Here is a 22,584-nt window from a genome sequence, read left to right on the forward strand (position 1 = left end):
ATAAATGAAAGCTTTAAATAGATAAAATAGTGAAATTGAAATAAGAAAGAAAAATACTTGAAGAAAGAAAAAGAAATGCTCAAATAAAAATGAAGATAAAATGAATTAATAGGAAAAGAAAGGACAAAGGAAATAAAAGCAAAGAAAATGAAAGAGATAAATAAAAGCTGGACTCTAGACACTTACATACACTTGTACTCTATGATTTTCCTTGGCGTCAGTGTGACTTGGATTTTTGTAGAGTTTGTATGATAGTGAAGTGTTCAGATTGAAGTCCCTTATTCCTTCTGAACTTCTCCTATTTATAGACCATGAGGATAGATTTGCAAAGTTTTTTTCTCTTCCCATGATCTAGTTCCTTTTTTTTCCTCAGGCCACGACCTTGCCTTGACCATGAAGAATCTTGACATCCAAGTTTGCCATCCCTTAGTCTCCAAGTCCCACGTTCTCTCTTCTTCAGCTTGCTCTCTGAAATCGCATCCATGTTCTCAACTCAGTTTGAAGGTCAAACAAAAGTCTTAACGTTCAAGAAAAAACAGTAACTGCTTTTTGACCTATTTTCCATGTGTTAAAAATCTTCGACTTTGACACTCTTGCACCATCTGTTATTAGTTTCAACTAATTCTTTAGATCGATACAATCTGTAGTTGAAACGCATCCTCATCGAGGAATCCATCTTTGGCACCAACAAAATCCCACGTTCTGTATCATGCTGTCCGTTTGGAATTGCTCTAGCTTCGACTCCAATCATTCTCGACTCGACTAATAATTATTGGTCTGCTTTTACCATAAACAAATTTCATCACCAGTCAAATTCTTGTGTTAACAAATTGCCCCTTAAACTTGTCTTTTTAGAAAACGAAATGACAATCTTTTATTTGATCACGTGCCGGACCTATGCCAATTTTAAAATTTTAGAATTTGAAAAGACAGTTACGCCATTTCTGAAATGATTTGCGCATTTTCTTGAAAATACGTAATGTTCTCATGAGCTTTAATGAGCCATTTCATTTTTAAATCTCTTCATATTCCCTTAGGAGTACTTTGTTCATTCCCATTCACTATCATTATCTTCACCATTCCTCATTGTCTTCGAAAATTCTTTTCTTCTCTAAAATCGCTCTTTACTATTTCATGGATTCTCAATCAGCTTAGCACCAAACTACTTCTCCATCCATTACAGCTGCTTCTTCTGCTTCAGTTACAGTTGTAACATCCAAAATTTTAATTATTATCAATTTATTTTAAGTTATGATTTATATATTAAATTGAACTCATTATTTTTAGATATTATTTTATTAAAAATAATTAAATTAATTTTATAACTATTGAGTTCAATTAAATTTGAATTTATATATATATTTTTGTTATGATAATATATTTTACATAATTAAAATTATGATTTTAATAATTTATAAGTAATAAAAATTATATATATATATATATATATATATATATATATATATATTAATTTGAGTAAATGATATTTTTTATTTAAAATAGAGTTTAGTTAATGATATTATTATCGAGCTCGATATCTGCCGATATGAGTAAATATCGGTACTCTTTTATGAATTTGGCTTTGCTAATACTTAATCGTATATCTTTTATCATTATGTTACTAATGTCATTTATATTAGTAACTCATACATATTTATCCCTGTATATATTATTACTTGTATTTTAATATATCCAGTTTTCATAGTTATCCATTTAAAATATTTATAATTTAAATCGCTGACTCAGCAGTTTAAGAATGTGACACGTGCCCCCTCCCTTGCCACCACACCACCATAATTAATTAACTAATCCTATTTTCTCTCATAAACCACCGAAACCATAAGGAAAACAAGAGAGAAAGACTGTGAGAGAGAAAATGAATACCTCCATGAAACCGTGACCTTCAAGCTTCGATTTCTTACGATCTGTAACTCCAATAAAAAAAATGGGTTAAGTACTGAAATCGTCCCCAAGGTTTGGGGTGAAAATCAAAATCGTCCCCGACCTTTTTTTGTTATTAAAATCATCCTCAACGTTACAAAACGTTATAAAATCATCCTTTTCCACTTCAATTTTATTTCTTTTTACCATATTACCCTTCATTATTAATAAAAATAATTAAAAATAATATTAAAAAAATTAAACAAACTCCCCCCACCCCTCTCAACCCTCACCCCTCCCCCCTCCGGTAATTCCCTCACCCCTCACCCCCCATCCCTCACCCCCTCACCCACTCACTCACCCCTCACTCCCTCACCCCACTCCCGTAACCCCACTCCCCCTCACCCCACGTGTGCCCAACACCAGAGCCCGCAACACCGCCGCCAATGCTGCCTCCGTCCGCCACCACGCCTGGGAAAGCCCAACCGCCTCTCCCCATCCCCATCCCAAATCCAACATCTTCGAGGCCAGGCCCAAGACCAAGCCCGAACCCACCCAGAGCCAGAAACCCACCAGGACCCTGCTGTGTGTTGCTCAGCAACGAAGTGAAGCTCCCACCGAACTGCACGGGTGCTCCGGGGTGGTTGTTCCCGGCCACGGGAACCATGGTGAGCGGGGTCACAGAAGAAACCGAGGTGACGGCCGCACCCGCGGAGGAGGAGGTTGTGGCGGTGGAGGCTGAAGGAACGGTGCGAGAGCACTTGGCGTTTTTACGGCTTCCACTGCCGACGGGGATGTCACGGAGAGTGCCGCCGTGGGTCCAGTAGCGGCGGCAGGACTTGCAGAAGTGGCGAGGCTGGGAGAAGTTGTAGTTGTTGTAGTAGCAGAACTTGGTATTAGTAGAGTCGCAGGGAGGGCATGGCAGGTGCTCTTGCTCGGCCGGCGGTGGGGCTAGGGAAGTGTTGTGAGGCTTGGCTGATCGACGGCTTTCGCCGGAGTCGGAGGAGGGCATGACATTGTGAAATGGGGTGAAGGTAGAAATAGTATATAGTTGAAATTTTATGGGTGAGGGGGTGAGGGAGTGAGTGAGGGGGTGAGGGGTGAGGGGTGGGGGGTGAGGAGAGTTACAGGAAGGGGGAGGGTTGAGAGGGGTGGGGGGAGGGGGAGGTTTATTTTAATTTTTTAATATTATTTTTAATTATTTTTATTAATAATGAAGGGTAATATGGTAAAAAAATAAAATTGAAGTGGAAAAGGACGATTTTATAACGTTTTGTAACGTTGAGGATGATTTTAATAAAAAAAAGGTCGGGGACGATTTTGATTTTCACCCCAGACCTTAGGGACGATTTCAGTACTTAACCCTAAAAAAATCTAATCCAAAATGTTCGTATCTTCCTCTTCTTCACGTTGACGTCACTTTTATTCGGGAGAAATTGATGGTGGAGCTGCTATCCTTCCATGTAAAGTTCGGCCGAGAGAGCCCCGGAAGTGGAGTAGTCGATTTTGACATTTTTATCTTCAATTTTTCATTCAGAAACCTTCTTTGAAGCTTCGATTATTGTGATTTTTATACGGAGGTAGGGTTGTTGAGATCATATATACAATCAAGTATATGTTTTCTTGTGCACTCCTTTTTCTCAGCCATATAGGCTAAGAGTTGAGCCCAATTGCCCAATATATCCATCAAATGGATTGTGTGGCCAAACTTTCCTTGGCCTTAAAGACCAACTTCATACTATGGGCCTCGACATAACAACTTTTGATAAGAGATGGGTCAAAGATGCTCATATCAATATCTAGTGGTTGAACACTAGTATGATATTCTTTAAAGTTGACATTCATCTGCTCGACATAGTAAGTAGGGCTATCATCAGCTTCAATTTCTTCAATTCTTCCATCCTTGTCCTAGAGCACCAAATTTTGATGCAGTGTCAAGAAAATTGTCCCTACTCCATAGATCCAATCTCTCCCCAACAACATATTGAAAGTTGCCTTGGTAGGCACTACTATAATGATTGTTGGTCTTTCGACACTTCCTACCTTGACCCTAAGTGAGATCATTCCCAAGACTGTTGTTAACTTACTATTGAATCCAATAACAGCCAAGTTTGTCTTAACCAAATCTTTGACTGTCTTTTGGAACAAAGGTAGCATACTTTCAAGTAGTAAATTAATCGTTGCTCCTCCATCAACCAGAATGTGATTAATCACCAATCTTTCGACCTTAGCTTTAATATGCAGAGGTCGAAGATGATCTTTGGTTATCTCATTAGGCCTTTCAAACAACCCTTCTTTAATCAACTAACTTTCGATAAACCTACATTAGTCCCTGGGATGATATCATCGTAATCCCTTTTGAGACAATTCCAAGGGCTTACAGAGTCACCCTGAAAATCAAAAGGGAGTACTAACACTGTGGCTACATAACCAAAACCAGTCTCACCAAACATGACATTTAAGTCATCTTCAAATTCGGAGTCGAAGGTCTTAGTTAATGCCTCCTCCTCTTCCTTACCCTTGGATGATTTTTTGACAGCCGATGTTTTCTTTGACAAATCCATTGGTTCTTGGTCGAGGATGCTTTATTCTCCTCTTGTTCCTGTTTATTTGGTGACTTGCTCTATTTACTCAACTTGGGATATGGGTCTTCTATGCTGAAATAAGCCTCTTGTGCTTGAGCCACAGCTCTTGGAATGAAGGGAGCTTTGTCCTGAAAGTTTCATCCAGATCTAGCTCGACTGCCACCTCTTTTGCTTACCCCTCGTCGAGAAGCACCTCTTTTCTGGCTTCTATCCCGATTTTCAAAACCTCCTCCAGGAACATTAAAGCTATAGTTCATTGAGTAGTTTGGATCATTGTTCTGTACCCACTTATTGTTCGACACATTAGCAAGCGGGACTCTAGTTCGATTTGACACTCCATAGAGTTTCTGATCGATAGTAACCACCGTACGCATCTGTTGCTTAACAGGGCCACTTGAAGAGTCTTGACTCTTATTTCCCTGCTTTAGTCAAGCTTGCCTCAATTCTTCTTGATGCACATGTTCTCGACTCTTTTTGTATGAATCGAAAGCCTTAGCCGTTGAAGCATCGAACAAAGCACTACATCGAGGATAGATAGCAACATTTTCTTCTTCTTCTCTTTGCCTTAAAAAAATGTCCAACAAATCCTCTCCTGTTTTTGGGTAAATTGGCCTTTCCGCTTCGAACATATCCAGTTTAAATTGATCATCCTTCCCCATAGGCTCGACAGAAGCCATGTTGACTGAGAAAAGCATTTCTTCGATTTTAGCAAAGTTTGACGTGACCTGAAAAGGACCAGAATCTACTTTCATCTCAGGTTTCTTTGCAAACTTTAGTTGACCATCTTCAATTGCCTTCTGTATCACGTCCCTGAAACATACACAAGTATTAGTATAATGACCGAGAGCTTGATGAAAAATTTACAAAATTTGTTATTTCTAATTTCAGAAATAGATGGCATCCATTTTCCTTCAAGAAGCACGAGTTGTTTGTCTTTTAAAAGCATGTTGAATATTTGTTCTGTTTTTATCAAGTCGAAAGAATATGTCATGACCCAAACCAAGTCATGACTGGCGCTCAAGGGACAAGTCCCTCCGCAAGCCAAACGACCTACTTTTCTAGAAAAACGGATAGAATCTCCTCGTTTCTAGGACCTTACCAACATAAATATTATCTTCCTGTATCAATAATAAACATCCATTTTCAGAGGCAACAACAACAACATATTCCAAACATGTCCAAAATATGCATCATATATATTAAGTTGATAACTAGAGTATATAGTTAAATCTATACGTCTTACATAACCAAATTATAATTACTATCTAAAAAGTTCGAGATTTAAAATATCATAACCCACACAAGGATCCTGCTTGTGGCATATGGAGCATTGACATAATCTAGATTTTTAGCAAATGTTCCATTACATAATTACTTAACCCTTGGAAAGAAGAAGGGCTCATCGAAATGACTAAGATATACTAAGGGGCAGGTGGAATGGAACTTGGAATGACTCCTATATCTAAAAGACATGGGAATATAATAGGGTGACTTTTGCAACTCAATGAGCAAACATTACATCTACAACCCACACGAGACAATACAAGTTTTATCATAAAAAATATATTTCTTTCCAAAGATGAGAAATTCATATTAATTAATTATGCAAATAAATAGATAAATAATTAAGCGGAATGAACTGAAATGAGAGTTCTCATTCCAAAAGTCAAATCAAATCGAATATTACACACTTAGGGCAGCTCCACCTCTAAGGGTAGCCCTTTCCTTTAGTGTGCCCGTACGGTATAACAGATCCAACATGTGGCCTACACATTAGGCTAGCAACACTCCTGCTAGCTGAGGTCTGAGCCAGATGCATCTAGGTTAACGTCATAACCGCCGTTAACTATGGTTTTCTAATCAGAGCCTCCCAAACCAATCTAAACCAAATCACATATAACCATTTCTAGTACTTGTAACATATTAATAATTTCATAAAAAATAGAGTATATATAAGAATGCATATTAAAAATTTAATTAAAGTTTAACAAATACAAATAAGAAAAACAAGTATGCTTTAGAAAATACATAAATATCGTCTCGTGTGTATCTTTATAAAATTATGAGATTTTCAGAAATCGATATCCGTTCCAATTATTCAAAAATCACAACAATCAAATATTTTCAAATGCTAAAAATAATTATTCAATTTAAATATTGATAATAGTATACTTAAAAATAATTATAGACATAATATCCACTCACAACTTGGTTCTAATGAACTGGAAGCAACTCTGAACGCGCTACCGAGCTACCAATTGATGTCCAATAACTTTACAACTCTAGAAATATGACAATAATAATATTTGTAAGCTAACAATATTGTCAATTAATAAAATCTTACTCAATTTGACAGAAGCCCCAAATTTCCTAACCCTAATAACCCTAATTCAGATTTATGCATACCCATAAATATAGGAATGATAAAAATTGGGGATATGGCTAATTTTTTAGTCAAAGAGTTCCCTTGAAACCTCAATAATAATCAAAACTCAAAGTTGAATACTTCCTGCACTCATTAAATTGAAATTCCATGATTTGGGAGTTTTAAGAAAATGAGATTTTGAATAAATAGAGATAGAGTAAAGAAGAAAAAGGAAGTAAGATGATGAAGGCAAGTTTGATGATATTGGGTAGTTGGTTGCAAAAAGAAGAGATGAGAAAATGTAGTTGGGAAGAAAAGGGAAGTGAAGGTTTTAAGTTTTTTATTTTTGGGAAGAAATGAAAAGAAAAGAAAGACAGAAGGGGGGAGGGGATCATCGAAGGAGGGGGCAAGAGAGAAAGAAAATTTAAGTGGGGCATGTGCCCCTCACGTGCTCTCCCTTTTTTTTCCTCTCTCTCTCGATTACTACATTCTCCCCCCTTAAGAAATTCGGTCCCCGAATTTCAAACTTATATGATAATTACCTCCAATCTCAAAACAAATATGGATACTTGTCGCGCATGGCATCCTCAACCTCCCAAGTTGCTTCTTCTTCTGAATGATTTTTCCAAACAACTTTCACCGATGCTATCTCTTTAAAATGTAGTTTCTTTACTTGGCGATCAACTATAGCCACGGTTCCTCTTCAAATGATAAATCCTCCTTTAGCTCTATGGCTTGTGGTGCAAGCACATGAGATGGGTTAGAAAGGTATTTGCACAACATTGATACATGAAAGACTGGATGAATCACAGACAACTCAAGTGGCAATACCAAGCGGTAAGCAACTGCACCTATTCTGTCTAATATCTCAAATGGACCAATGTAGCAAGGACTAAGCTTGCCTCTTTTTCCAAACCTCATCACTCCTTTCATAGGCGACACTCTAAGAGATACCTGATCACCTACTGAAAACTCTAAGTTACGCCTTCTGTTATCAACATAAGCCTTCTGCTTACTTTGAGCTGCTAATAAACGTTCTCTTATTATGTGAACCTTCTCAACTGTATCTTGTACCAAATTTGGCCCCAAAAGCTTAACCTCACCAACCTCAAACCACCGAATAGGTAACCTGCATCTTCTCCCATAAAGAGCCTCAAATGGTGCCATTTGAATTCTGGCTTGATAACTATTATTATAAGAGAACTCGATCAAAGGTAGATAATTGTCCCAATTCCCACCAAAATCTAGAACACAACACCTTAACATGTCTTCCAATATTTGGATCGTCCTCTCTGACTGTCCATCAGTTTAAGGGTGAAAAGCTGTGCTAAGATCCAGATGAGTTCCTGGTGCGGAAATTATAACCACAAACTAACCGGCAAGTGCACCGGGTCGTACCAAGTAATACCTCAGGTGAGTGAGGGTCGATCCCACGAGGATTGAGGGACTAAGCAACAATGTTTGATTAATTTACTTAGTTAGACAAATAGAAAAGAGTGTTTTGGTATTCAAAAGTATTAAACAGTAATTTAGAATATCAGAAGACAGGCAAGTAAATAAGTTGGGAATAAAATATGGAGAAGGCAGTTAAGGTTTTAGAGATATCTATTTTTCGGATTGACTTTTCTTATTAATTTATTTTAATCATGCAAGATTTAATTCATGGCAACTATATGTGACTAGACCCTAATTCCTTAGACCTTTCTAGTCTCCTCTAACTCTCATCAATCGCCAATTCCTTGGTCAATTAATTCCAATTAGGGGGTGAAGTTTAATTCTAGTTATTATGCCACAAAAATCCTAATTACCCAAATATAAGAGGATTATATGTCACGTATCCCGTTAAGTCCAGAAAATTAGAATTTAGGAGAAATTATTTTCAAGCTGTTGTTCAAGTAAAGAGCTTTTCCAAGTTATACAAGAATTCAATTAGAAAAGAGGGTCATACTTCCGTTCCACCCAAATTCATAAAATAAAGAACGAAAATAATTCTTGAAATAGAAATCAATACATGAATTAAAATAGAAAAATAATAGTATCAATCTATACAATAGATAGAGCTGCTAACCTTAACAGTGGAGGTTTAGTTGCTCATGGAAAAGAGTGAAAACTAGGATTCTGGTCAACTGTAAATTGGGCTGAAGTGGAATGAAAAGTGGAATAATGTTCCCCCCCAGAAGAGAAGTTTCTTTCCTCTTTTATATCTAATCCTAATTAATTTAAAATATATTTTCTAAAACTAAAATAATATCTTTTCCTATTTTAAAATAAAAATAAAGTTTAAATCAGAATTAATTAAATAATCAGTGTTTTTTGTGTTTTCTGCACGTGGCGCATGTCACGCGTACGCGTCAGTCATGCGTACGCGTCGATGGTCTTCTTTGCGTGTCATGCATACGCGTCAGGTACGCGCACGCGTCACTGAGCAAATCTCCAAATCACGCGCAAGCGTCAGGTACGCGCACGCATCGCTCCTCGCTGTCATCTCCTTTAATTCTTGTGCTGATTCCATTTGTGCAAGCTTCCTCTCCATCCTTTAAGCCATTCCTGCCCTATATAGCCTTCTTCTCTTTTTCTGTGAAAGCTCCATCAAATTCAACCAAATACTACCTAAAATAAACAGAATTGCACACAACTCAAAGTAGCATCCATAGTGGCTAAGAGATAATTAATTCTTGATTAAACTCAACAAATTAAATGCAAATTCACTAGGAAAAGATAGGAAAGATGCTCACGCATCAGTTCATAACACTTTCTGAACAGATTTTCAAAAATGAGAGGTGAACTGAAGTCCGCAATCTAAAATAATGGACATTGGAATTCCATGCAGTTTAACTATCTCATCAACATAAAGTTGAGCATACCGAGCTGTACTAAAAGTTGTGTTCACCGGAAGAAAGTGGGCTGACTTCGTCATTCTATCCACAATTACCCAAATTGAATCAAAACCTTTAAAACTACGAGGAAAACCTATTGCAAAATCCATCGTAATCTTTTTCCACTTCCATTCAGGTATCTCAATTTGTTGCAATAACCCAGCAGGTCTTTGATGTTCAGCTTTAACCTGTTGGCAAGTTAAGCAATGAGAAACAAAAACTCCTATGTCTTTCTTCATGCCTTCCCACCAAAACAATTGTTTCAAATCTTGATACATCTTATTGGAGCCTGGATGAACTGTGTACTTAGAATTGTGAGCCTCCTCAAAAATAGCTTTCTTCAAGTCGTGGTTATCTAGCACACATAAGCGTTGACCACAACGCAAAATATCTTGATCAAGAGAAAAGTCTGAGTTACTCCCATTGCAAACATCTTCCATAAGATTTTTTAGTTTCGGGTCATCACTTTGTGCAACCTTGATCTGTTCTATCAGGGAAAATTGGGCTCGAACAAGTGCTAAAAAAACTTCTGATTCTCCAAGGTCAAATTGAATTCCATAGGCCTCTAATTGATGGACTTCTTCAACAATTGGTCTTCTTGCAAGAGTGATATGGGCCAAGCTACCCATAGATTTCCTACTGAAGGCATCTGCTAAATATTTCTTTCCAAGATGATACAAAATGGTACAATCGTAATCTTTTAGCAACTCCGTCCATCTCTATTGCCTCAAATTTAAATCCTTCTGTTGAAATATATACTTCAAACTCTTGTGATCCATATAGATCTCACAGGTCTCATCATAAAGGTAGTGTCTCCAAATCTTCAAAGCAAAAATGACCGCTACCATTTCCAGGTCATGAGTTGGATAATTCTACTCATGCTTCTTGAGTTGTCGTGAGGCATAGGCAATAACGCAGCCGTGTTGCATCAATACACAACCAAGTTCTATCCGAGATGCATCACAGAAGACTGAGAATCCCCCAGACCCAGAAGGTAAAACAAGAACATGTGCTGAGGTTAGACAAGCCTTAAGCGTCTAAAAGCTTTCCTCACAAGCTTCTGCCATTGAAACTTTACATTCTTCTGAATTAACTTGGTTAATGGTGCAGAAATTCTCAAGAAGTCCTTGATGAATCGCCGATAGTAGCCATCCAACCCTAGAAAGCTACAAATTTCCATCACTGTAGTAGGCATTGGCCACTTCTGAGCAGCTTCAACCTTCTTTGGATCCACCATGACTCCATCTTTTGATACCATGTGCCCCAAAAATGTCACTTGATCAAGCCAAAACTCACATTTAGAAAACTTAGCATAAAGCTTGTGATCCCTTAAGGTTTGTAACACAATCATCAAATGATACTCATGCTCTGTAGCACTTTTCGAATATACCAAGATGTCATCGATGAAGACGACAACAAAATGATCTAAGAAAGGTTTGAATACTCAGTTCACCAGATCCATGAAGGCTGCTGGCGCATTTGTCAAACCAAAGGACATTACTAAGAACTTATAGTGTCCATAACGAGTACGAAAGGTAGTTTTTGGAATGTCTCTCTCTTTTATCTTCAATTGATGGTACCTTGAACGTAGGTCAATTTTAGGGAAACAGGTAGCTCCCTGAAGTTGATCAAACAAATCATCAATCCTCGGCAATGGATACTTGTTACGGACAGTTATCTTATTGAGCTGATGATAATCCACACATAGTCGCATCGTTCCATCCTTCTTTACGAATAGAACAGGAGGTCCCCATGGAGAAGTTCTAGGATGAATGAATCCTTTCTCCAGCATGTCCTCGAGTTGAACCTTTAATTCTCGTAACTCAGTTAGAGCCATACGATAGGGAAGAATAGACATAGGCTGGACTCCCGGGACTAATTCTATGGAAAATTCAACTTCGTGGTCAGGTGGCATCTTTGGTAGCTCATCAAGGAACACGTAAGGAAATTCCCTAACAATAGGGACCTGATCAAGACTAGGCACTTCAGCATTAACATCTCTAACTACTGCCAAAAATTCTTGGTTTTCCTTATCCATAAATTCCATAGCACTCATAGATGAGATGATGCTAGCTAAAGTGGGACAATCGTCACCTTTAAAAATAAAAGGTGAGACACCCGAAATGTCAAACTTCATAGTTTTGGAGTAACAACCCATATCAGCATGACAAGCTGCTAACCAATCCATACCTAGGATAACATCAATATCTTCCATTGGTTCTAGAAGAATTAAGTCAGCTAAGGTATCAACCATATTAATTCTAACAACACAAGATCGATACACGACCCCAACCACCATGGAGACTCCAAGTGGAGTGCCAACATGAAATGGGTGAGATAACAGTTCAGGTTGTTTATCGAAATGAGATGCAAGATATGGAGATACATATGAATAATGAGAACTCGTATCAAATAACACTCGAGCATATAAAGAACAAACTTGTAAAGTACCTGCCACCACAACATTAGAAGCTTGAGCATCCTGACATGTCAAAGTGTACAGACATGCCTGACCTCTCCCTCTTTGACTCCCTCCTCTGTTATAAGTCTGACCTGTAACACCCTACTACTCAGAGCTTTACGCTTATGTCGTAGAACAGAGGTAGTGTGGTGTTACGGACCTCTAATCAGTAAATACATATGTATAATAGTGGAAAAATATAATATATTAGGAGCCTTGAAAAACGGGTAAGAAAAATTGCAAAATAAAAAGCGCAACACTTAGAGAACGGAATTACTTGCGTGCTAAGAAACCTAAAGGTTATAGATATGAATAAGCAAAAGAGTGAATAGAGAGGCAAGAATACAGCATAACTAGCTCCTGACTCAGCCTGCGAAGCCAAGGCTGGCCAGAGAATATTTACATACATATACAAGTATCCTAAAACACCCAAAATATAGAAACAAGGCCTTAACTCTCCTGTAACCTCTATGAGGGAAAAAATAATCAAGTTTCTTGGAGAGAAAGCTAAGTACATATATACATAAAATGATAACCAGAAGAACCCAGGGACTACTCCGCTGTAGGAATCCAGATGCCTAGTTGATGAGCGGATAATTTATACGCTTTTTGGCATAGTTTTTAGTATATTTTTAGTAGAATTTAGTTACTTTTAGGGATGTTTTCATTAGTTTCTATGTTAAATTCATATTTCTGGACTTTACTACGAGTTTGTGTATTTTTCTATGATTTTAGGTATTTTCTGGCTGAAATTGAGGGACTTAAGCAAAAATCAGATTCAGAGGTTGAAGAAGGACTGCTGATGCTGTTGGATTCTGACCTCCCTGCACTCAAAGTGGATTTTCTGGAGCTACAGAACTCAAAATGGCGCGCTTCCAATTGCGTTGGAAAGTAGACATCCAGGGCTTTCCAGCAATATATGATAGTCCATACTTTGGCCGAGTTTAGACGACGTAAAAGGGCGTTGAACGCCAGTTCTACGCTGCTGTCTGGAGTTAAACGCCAGAAACACGTCACAAGCCAGAGTTGAACGCCAGAAATACGTTACAAACTGGCGTTCAACTCCAAGATTGACCTCTACATGTGTAACATTCAAGCTCAGCCCAAGCACACACCAAGTGGGCCCCAGAAGTGGATTTATGCATCAATTACTTACTTCAGTAAACCCTAGTAACTATTTTATTATAAATAGGACTTTTTACTATTGTATTAGAGATCTTTGATCAGTTTTATGCTATCTTAGACTTTCATGGGGGCTGGCCATTCGGCCATGCCTGAATCATTATCACTTATGTATTTTCATACGGTAGAGTTTCTGCACTCCATAGATTAAGGTGTGGAGCTCTGCTGTTCCTCAAAGATTAATGCAAAGTACTACTGTTTTTCTATTAAATTCAACTTATTCCGCTTCTAAGATATTCATTCGCACTTCAACCTGAATGTGATGAACGTGACAATCATCATCATTCTCCCACGAACGCGTGCCTGACAACCACTTTCGTTCCACCTTAGATTGAATGAGTATCTCTTGGATCTCTTAATCAGAATCTTCGTGGTATAAGCTAGATTGATGGTGGCATTCATGAGAGTCCAGAAAGTCTAAACCTTGTCTGTGGTATTCCGAGTAGGACTCTGGGATTGAATGACTGTGACGAACTTCAAACTCGCGAGTGCTGGGCGTAGTGACAGACGCAAAAGGAGGGTGAATCCTATTCCAGTATGATCGAGAACCTCAGATGATTAGCCGTGCTGTGACAGAGCATTTGGACCATTTTCACAAGAGGATGGGATGCAGCCATTGACAAGGGTGATGCCTCCAGACGATTAGCCATGCAGTGACAGCGCATCAGACCATTTTCCAGAGAGGATAAAAAGTAGCCATTGACAACGGTGATGTCCTTACATAAAGCCAGCCATGGAAAGGAGTAAGATTGATTGGATGAAGACAGCAGGAAAGCAGAGGTTCAGAGGAACGAATGCATCTCTATACGCTTATCTGAAATTCTAACCAATGAATTACATAAGTATTTCTATCCTTATTTTCTATCTATTTATTATTTATGTTCGAAAACTCCATAACTATTTTGATATCCGCCTGACTGAGATTTACAAGGTGACCATAGCTTGCTTCATACCAACAATCTCCGTGGGATCGACCTTACTCACGTAAGGTTTATTACTTGGACGACCCAGTGCACTTGCTGGTTAGTTGTATCGAAGTTGTGAATGAAAAACGATTTATTAAGATGTGCGTATAGAGTTTTTGGCACCGTTGCCTGAGATCACAATTTCGTGCACCAAGTTTTTGGCACCGTTGCCGGGGATTGTTCGAGTTTGAACAACTGACGGTTCATCTTGTTGCTCGGATTAGGTAATTTTCTTTTTGTTTTATTTTCAAAAATTTTTCAAAAACCTTTCAAAAATTTCTCATCTGTTTTCGAAAAAAAAAAATTAAATCTTTTCAAAAATATATTTTTCTTCAGAATTTTTAAGAATGAATTCTAGAGTTTCATGAAGCATGTTGAAGCCTGGCTGGCTGTAAAGCCATGTCTAATTCTTTTGGATAGGGGGTTCCAACCATCAGCATAGAGGCAAGTTAATTGGAATGTCAGCCGTGGCATGTCTGAGTTACATACTAAAGCTTGGCTGGCTATTAAGCCATGCCTAACCCTTGGATTGGAGCTTTAGACTAAGAATACAAGATTCCTGGAATTCATATTAAAAAATTTTGAAATCCTTATTTTCTTTTTCCTATATGTTTTTTCGAAAAAAATATACAAAAATCCAAAAAAATAAAAAAATCATAAAAATAAAAAATATTTCATGTTTCTTGTTTGAGTCTTGAGTCAAGTTGAAAGTTTGGTGTCAATTGCATATTCATCTTGCATTTTTCGAAAAATTCATGCATTCATAGTGTTCTTCATGATCTTCAAGTTGTTCTTGGTAAGTCTTCTTGTTTGATCTTGATGTTTTCATGTTTTGTGTCTTTTCTTGTTTTTCATATGCATTCTTGCATTCGTAGTGTCTATACATGAAAAATTTTTAAGTTTGGTATCTTGCATGTTTTTTTTGCATTAAAAATTTTTTAAAAATAAGTTCTTGATGTTCATCTTGACATTCAAAGTGTTCTTGGTGTTTATCTTGACATTCATAGCATTCTTGCATGCATTCATTGTTTTGATCCAAAATTTTCATGCATTGAGTCTTTTTCATGTTTTTCCCTCTCATCATTAAAAATTAAAAAATAACAAAAAATATCTTTCCCTTTTTCACTCATAAATTTCAAAAATTTGAGTTGACTTTTTCAAAACTTTTTAAAATATAGTTGTTTTTATGAGTCAAATCAAATTTTCAATTTAAAAATCTTATCTTTTTCAAAAATCTTTTTCAAAAATCAAATCTTTTTCATTTTTTCTTATTTATTTTCGAAAATTTTAAAAATATTTTTCAAAAATCTTTTTCTTATCTTTATCTCCTAATTTTCGAAAATAACATCATCAATTAATGTTTTTGATTCAAAAATTTCAAGTTTGTTACTTGCTTGTTAAGAAAGATTCAAACTTTGAGTTCTAGAATCATATCTTGTGATTTCTTGTGAATCAAGTCATTAATTGTGATTTTAAAAATCAAATCTTTTTCAAAAATAATTTCAATCATATCTTTTCAAAAATATCTCCTTATCTTATCTTTTTTCAAAAATTTGATTTTAAAATATCTTTTCTAACTTCTTATCTTCTTATCTTTTCAAAAATTGATTTTCAAAATTTGTTTCAACTAACTAACTAACTTTTGTTTGTTTCTTATCTTTTTCAAAACTACCTAACTAACTCTCTCTCTCTCTCTCTCTCTCTCTCTCTCTCTCTAATTTTCGAAAATATCTTCCCTCTTTTTCAAAATTTCTTTTTAATTAACTAATTATTTTAATTTTTGATTTTAATTTTCGAAAATCACTAACTCTTTTTCAAAAATTATTTTCGAAAATTCTCTCTCTCTCTTATCTCCTTCTATTTATTTATTCATCTACTAACACTTCATCTCACCCAAATTCGAACCCCCTCTTCCATTTGTGTTCGAATTTTTTCTTCTTCTTTTCTTCTACTCACACAGGGGAACCTCTATACCTGTGGTAAAAAGGATCCCTATTATTATTTTTCTGTCTCCTTCTCCTTCATATGAGCAGGAGCAAGGACAAGAATATTCTTGTTGAAGCAGATCCAGAACCTGAAAGGACTCTGAAGAGGAAACTAAGAGAAGCTAAATTACAACAATCCAGCAAGCACCTTTCAGAAATTCTCGAACAGGAAGAGGAGATGGCAGCCAAAAATAATAATAATGTAAGGAGGATGCTTGGTGACTTTACTGCACCTAATTCCAATTTACATGGAAGAAGCATCTCCATTCCTGCCATTGGAGCAAACAATTTTGAGCTGAAACCTCAATTAGTTTCTCTGATGCAGCAGAACTGCAAGTTTCATGGACTTCCATATGAAGATCCTTTTCAGTTCTTAACTGAATTCTTGCAGATCTGTGATACTGTTAAGACTAATGGAGTAGATCTTGAAGTCTACAGGCTCATGATTTTCCCTTTTGCTGTGAGAGACAGAGCTAGAATATGGTTGGACTCTCAACCTAAGGATAGCCTGAACTCTTGGGATAAGCTGGTCAAGGCTTTCTTAGCCAAGTTCTTTCCTCCTCAAAAGCTGAGTAAGCTTAGAGTGGATGTTCAGACCTTCAGACAGAAAGAAGGTGAATCCCTCTATGAAGCTTGGGAGAGATACAAAGAACTGACCAAAAAGTGTCCTTCTGACATGCTTTTAGAATGGACTATCCTGGACATATTCTATAATGGTCTGTCTGAATTAGCTAAAATGTCATTGGATACCTCTGCAGGTGGATCCATTCACTTAAAGAAAACACCTGCAGAAGCTCAAGAACTCATTGACATGGTTGCTAATAACCAGTTCATGTACACTTCTGAGAGGAATCCTGTGAGTAATGGGACGCCTATGAAGAAGGGAGTTCTTGAAATTGATACTCTGAATGCCATATTGGCTCAGAATAAAATATTGACTCAGCAAGTCAATATGATTTCTCAGAGTCTGAATGGAATGCAAGCTGCATCCAACAGTACTCAAGAGGCATCTTCTGAAGAAAAAGCTTATGATCTTGAAAACCCTGCAATAGCAGAGGTGAATTACATGGGTGAACCTTATGGAAACACCTATAATCCCTCATGGAGAAATCACCCAAATCTCTCATGGAAGGATCAACAAAAGCCTTAACAAGGCTTTAATAATGGTGGAAGAAATAGGTTTAACAATAGTAAACCTTTTCCATCATCCACTCAGCAACAGACAGAGAACTCTGAACAAAATATCTCTAATTTAGCAAACTTAGTCTCTGATCTATCTAAGGCCACTGTAAGTTTCATGAATGAAACAATGTCCTCCATTAGAAATTTGGAGGCACAAGTGGGCCAGCTGAGTAAAAGGATCACTGAAATCCCTCTTAGTACTCTCCCAAGCAATACAGAAGAAAATCCAAAAGGAGAGTGCAAGGCCATTGACATAGTCAACACGGCCGAACCTGGAGAGGAAGGGGAGGACGTAAATCCCAGTGAGGAAGACCTCCTGGGACGTCCAGTGATCAATAAGGAGTTTCCTTTTGAGGAACCAAAGGAATCTGAGACTCATCTAGAGACCATAGAGATTCCATTGAACCTCCTTATGCCCTTCATGAGCTCTGACGAGTATTCATCTTCTGAAGAGAATGAGGATGTTACTGAAGAGCAAGTTACCAAGTACCTTGGTGCAATCATGAAGCTGAATGCCAAATTATTTGGTATTGAGACTTGGGAAGATGAACCTCCCTTGTTCACCAATGAACTAAGTGATCTGGATCAACTGACATTTCCTCAGAAGAAACAGGATCCTGGAAAGTTTGTAATACCTTGTACCATAGGCAACATGATCTTTGAAAAGGCTTTGTGTGACCTTGGTTCAGGGATAAACCTCATGCCCCTCTCTGTAATAGAGAAACTGGGAATCTTTGGGGTGCAAGCTACTAAAATCTCATTAGAGATGGCAGACAATTCAAGAAAATAGGCTTATGGACAAGTAGAGGACGTGTTAGTAAAGGTTGAAGGCCTTTACATCCCTGCTGATTTCATAATCCTTGATACTGGGAAGGATGAGGATGAATCCATCATCCTTGGAAGACCCTTCCTAGCCACAGCAAGAGCTGTGATTGATGTTGACAGAGGTGAATTAGTCCTTCAATTGAATGAGGACTCCCTTGTGTTTACAACTCAAGGTTACCCTTCTGTAAACATGAAAAAGAGGCACAGTAAGCTTCTCTCAAAACAGAGTCAACCAGAGCCCCCACAGTCAAACTCTAAGTTTGGTGTTGGGAGGCCACAACCAAACTCTAAGTTTGGTGTTGAACTCCCATATCCAAACTCTAAGTTTGGTGTTGGGAAGTCTCAACAATGCTCTGAACATCTGTGAGGCTCCATGAGAGCCCACTGTCAAGCTATTGACATTAAAGAAGCGCTTGTTGGGAGGCAACCCAATTTTTATTTATCTAATTTTATTTTTCTTGTTCTTTCATGTTTTATTAGGTTCATGATCATGTGGAGTCATAAAATAAATATAAAAATTGAAAACGGAATAAAAAACAGCAGAAGAAAAATCACACCCTAGAGGAAGACCTTACTGGTGTTTAAAGGCCAGTAAGAAGCATCTGGCTGGCGTTCAACGCCAGAACAGAGCATAGTTCTGGCGCTGAATGCCCAAAATGGGCAGCATCTGGGCGTTTGAACGCCATAATTGCACCCTGGAGAAGAGCTGGCGCTGAACGCCCAGAACAAGCATGGTTCTGGCGTTCAACGCCAGAAATGGGCAACAAATGGGCGTTCAACGCCCAGAACAAGCACCAATCTGGCGCTGAATGCCCAGAGTTGTGTGCAAGGGCATTTTGCATGCCTAATTTGGTGCAAGGTTGTAAATCCTTGAACACCTTAGGATCTGTGGACCCCACAGGATCACCTCAGGATCTGTGGACCCCACAGGATCCCCACCTACCTCCACTCACTTCTTCTCACCCCTCTTTCACACAATCCCATAAACACTCTTCCCCAAAACTCTTCACTAATCACCTCAATCTCTCTTCCCTATAACCACTTCACCACTCACATCCATCCACTCTTCCCCATAAACCTACCTCATAAACCCCACCTACCTTCAAAATTCAAAATCAATTTCCCACCCAAAACCCACCCTTATGGCCGAACCTTACCCCCTCCCTTCCCTATATAAATCCCTCCATTCTTCTTCATTTTCACACAACACAACCCTCTCTTCCCCTTCTTGGCCGAATACACCCCTCCCCCCTCTCCTCCATATTTTCTTCTTCTTCTTCATCTATTCTTTCTTCTCTTGCTCGAGGGCGAGCAATATTCTAAGTTTGGTGTGGTAAAAACATAAGCTTTTTGTTTTTCCATTACCATTGATGGCACCCAAGACCGGAGAATCCTCTAGAAAAGGGAAAGGGAAGACAAAAGCTTCCACCTCCGAGTCATGGGAGATGGAAAGATTCATCTCCAAAGCTCATCAAGACCACTTCTATGATGTTGTGGTCAAGAAGAAGGTGATCCCCGAGGTCCCTTTCAAGCTCAAGAAGAATGAGTATCCGGAGATCCGACATGAAATCCAAAGAAGAGGTTGGGAAGTTCTAACAAACCCCATCCAACAAGTCGGCATCCTAATGGTTCAAGAGTTCTATGCGAATGCATGGATCACTAGGAACCATGATCAAAGTAAGAACCCAAGCCCAAAGAATTATATTACAATGGTTCGGGGGAAATACTTAGATTTTAGTCTGGAAAATGTGAGGTTGGCGTTTAACTTGCCTATGATGCAAGGAGATGCACGCCCCTACACTAGAAGGGTCAACTTTAATCAAAGGTTGGACCAAGTCCTCATGGACATATGTGTGGAAGGAGCTCAATGGAAGATTGACTCCAAAGGCAAGCCGGTTCAATTAAGAAGACTGGACCTCAAGCCTGTGGCTAGAGGATGGTTGGAGTTCATCCAATGCTCCATCATCCCCACTAGCAACCGATCTGAAGTTACTGTGGATCGGGCCATCATGATTCATAGCATCATGATTGGAGAGGAAGTAGAAGTTCATGAAGTCATCTCCCTTGAATTCTACAAAATAGCCGAAAAGCCCTCTCCTGGGGCAAGGCTAGCTTTTCCTCATCTTATTTGCCATCTATGTTACTCAGCTGGAGCTTTCATAGAAGGAGACATTCCCATTGAGGAAGAGAAGCCCATCACTAAGAAAAGGACGGAGCAAGCAAGAGAGCCCATTCATGGATCTCAAGAGACGCATGAAGCTCATCACCATGAGATCCCAGAGATGCCTCAAATGCATTTTCCTCCACAAAACTATTGGGAGCAAATCAACACCTCCCTAGGAGAATTAAGTTCCAACATGGGACAATTAAGGGTGGAACATCAAGAGCACTCTATCATCCTTCATGAAATAAGAGAAGATCAAAAAGCAATGAGGGAGGAGCAACAAAGACAAGGAAGAGACATAGAAGAGCTCAAGGACATCATTGGTTCCTCAAGAAGGAAACGCCACCATCACTAAGGTGGACTCATTCCTTGTTCTTATTTTCTGTTTTTCGTTTTCTCTATGTTAAGTGCTTATCCATGTTTGTGTCTTCATTACATGATCATTAGTATTTAGTAACTTTGTCTTAAAGTTATGAATGTCCTATGAATCCATCACCTCTCTTAAATGAAAACTGTTTTAATTCAAAAGAACAAGAAGTACATGAGTTTCGAATTTATCCTTGAACTTAGTTTAATTATATTGATGTGGTGACAATACTTTTTGTTTTCTGAATGAATGCTTGAACAGTGCATATGTCTTTTGAAGTTGTTGTTTAAGAATGTTAAATATGTTGGCTCTTGAAAGAATGATGATAAGGAGACATGTTATTTGATAATCTGAAAAATCATAAAAATGACTCTTGAAGTAAGAAAAAGCAGCAAAGAACAAAGCCTGCAGAAAAAAAAAATATAGGCAAAAAAAAAATGAAAAGAAAAAGCAAGCAGAAAAAGCCAAAAGCTCTTAAAACCAAGAGGCAAGAGCAAAAAGCCAATAACCCTTAAAACCAAAAGGCAAGGGTAAATAAAAAAGATCCCAAGGCTTTGAGCATCAGTGGATAGGAGGGCCTAAAGGAATAAAATCCTGGCCTAAGCGGCTAAACCAAGCTGTCCCTAACCATGTGCTTGTGGCGTGAAGGTGTCAAGTGAAAACTTGAGACTGAGCGGTTAAAGTCAAGGTCCAAAGCAAAAGAAGAGTGTACTTAAGAACCCTAGACACCTCTAATTGGGGACTTTAGCAAAGCTGAGTCACAATCTGAAAAGGTTCACCCAATTATGTGTCTGTGGCATTTATGTATCCGGTGGTAATACTGGAAAACAAAGTGCTTAGGGCCACGGCCAAGACTCATAAAATAGCTGTGTTCAAGAGTCATCATACTGAACTAGGAGAATCAATAACACTATCTGAACTCTGAGTTCCTATAGATGCCAATCATTCTAAACCTCAATGGATAAAGTGAGATGCCAAAACTATTCAAGAGGCAAAAAGCTACAAGTCCCGCTCATCTGATTGGAGCTATGTTTCATTGATAGTTTGGAATTTATAGTATATTCTCTTCTTTTTATCCTATTTGATTTTCGGTTGCTTGGGGACAAGCAACAATTTAAGTTTGGTGTTGTGATGAGCGGATAATTTATACGCTTTTTGGCATAGTTTTTAGTATGTTTTTAGTAGAATCTAGTTACTTTTAGGGATATTTTCATTAGTTTCTATGTTAAATTCACATTTCTGGACTTTACTATGAGTTTGTGTGTTTTTCTGTGATTTCAGGTATTTTCTGGCTGAAATTGAGGGACTTGAGCAAAAATCAGATTCAGAGGTTGAAGAAGGACTGCTGATGCTGTTGGATTTTGACCTCCCTGCACTCAAAGTGGATTTTCTGGAGCTACAGAACTCAAAATGGCGCGCTTCCAATTACGTTGGAAAGTGGACATACAGGGCTTTCCAGAAATATATAATAGTCCATACTTTGGATGAGTTTAGACGACGTAAAAGGGCGTTGAACGCTAGTTCTATGCTGCTGTCTAGAGTTAAACGCCAGAAACACGTCACAAGCCAGAGTTGAACGCCAGAAATACGTTACAAACTAGCGTTCAACTCCAAGATTGACCTCTACACGTGTAACATTCAAGCTCAGCCCAAGCACACACCAAGTGGGCCCCGGAAGTGGATTTATGCATCAATTACTTACTTCTGTAAACCCTAGTAACTAGTTTATTATAAATAGGACTTTTT

General features: G+C 38.1%; 1 protein-coding gene and 1 non-coding gene across 2 annotated transcripts; both read right to left on the reverse strand.

The window, feature by feature from the left end:
* Positions 1 to 2,245: 2,245 nt before the first annotated feature.
* On the reverse strand, positions 2,246 to 2,893 carry LOC112778756 (dof zinc finger protein DOF5.8-like). The gene has a single exon (XM_025823045.3). It carries the CDS (start codon positions 2,891 to 2,893, stop codon positions 2,246 to 2,248), a length of 648 nt encoding a protein of 215 aa, XP_025678830.1.
* A 13,981-nt stretch (positions 2,894 to 16,874) lies between these two features.
* Positions 16,875 to 16,982, reverse strand: LOC112780177 (small nucleolar RNA R71). The gene has a single exon (XR_003191031.1). It is a non-coding gene; the product is annotated as a small nucleolar RNA R71 (small nucleolar RNA).
* Positions 16,983 to 22,584: the final 5,602 nt, after the last annotated feature.

This window comes from Arachis hypogaea, chromosome 19, assembly GCF_003086295.3.
Source record: "Arachis hypogaea cultivar Tifrunner chromosome 19, arahy.Tifrunner.gnm2.J5K5, whole genome shotgun sequence".
In the NCBI taxonomy this organism is placed as follows: domain Eukaryota; kingdom Viridiplantae; phylum Streptophyta; class Magnoliopsida; order Fabales; family Fabaceae; genus Arachis; species Arachis hypogaea.

Excerpts from the sequence above, each read along its gene's own strand:
- LOC112778756 (XM_025823045.3), bottom strand. The coding sequence starts at position 2,893 with ATGCCCTCCTCCGACTCCGGCGAAAGCCGTCGATCAGCCAAGCCTCAC.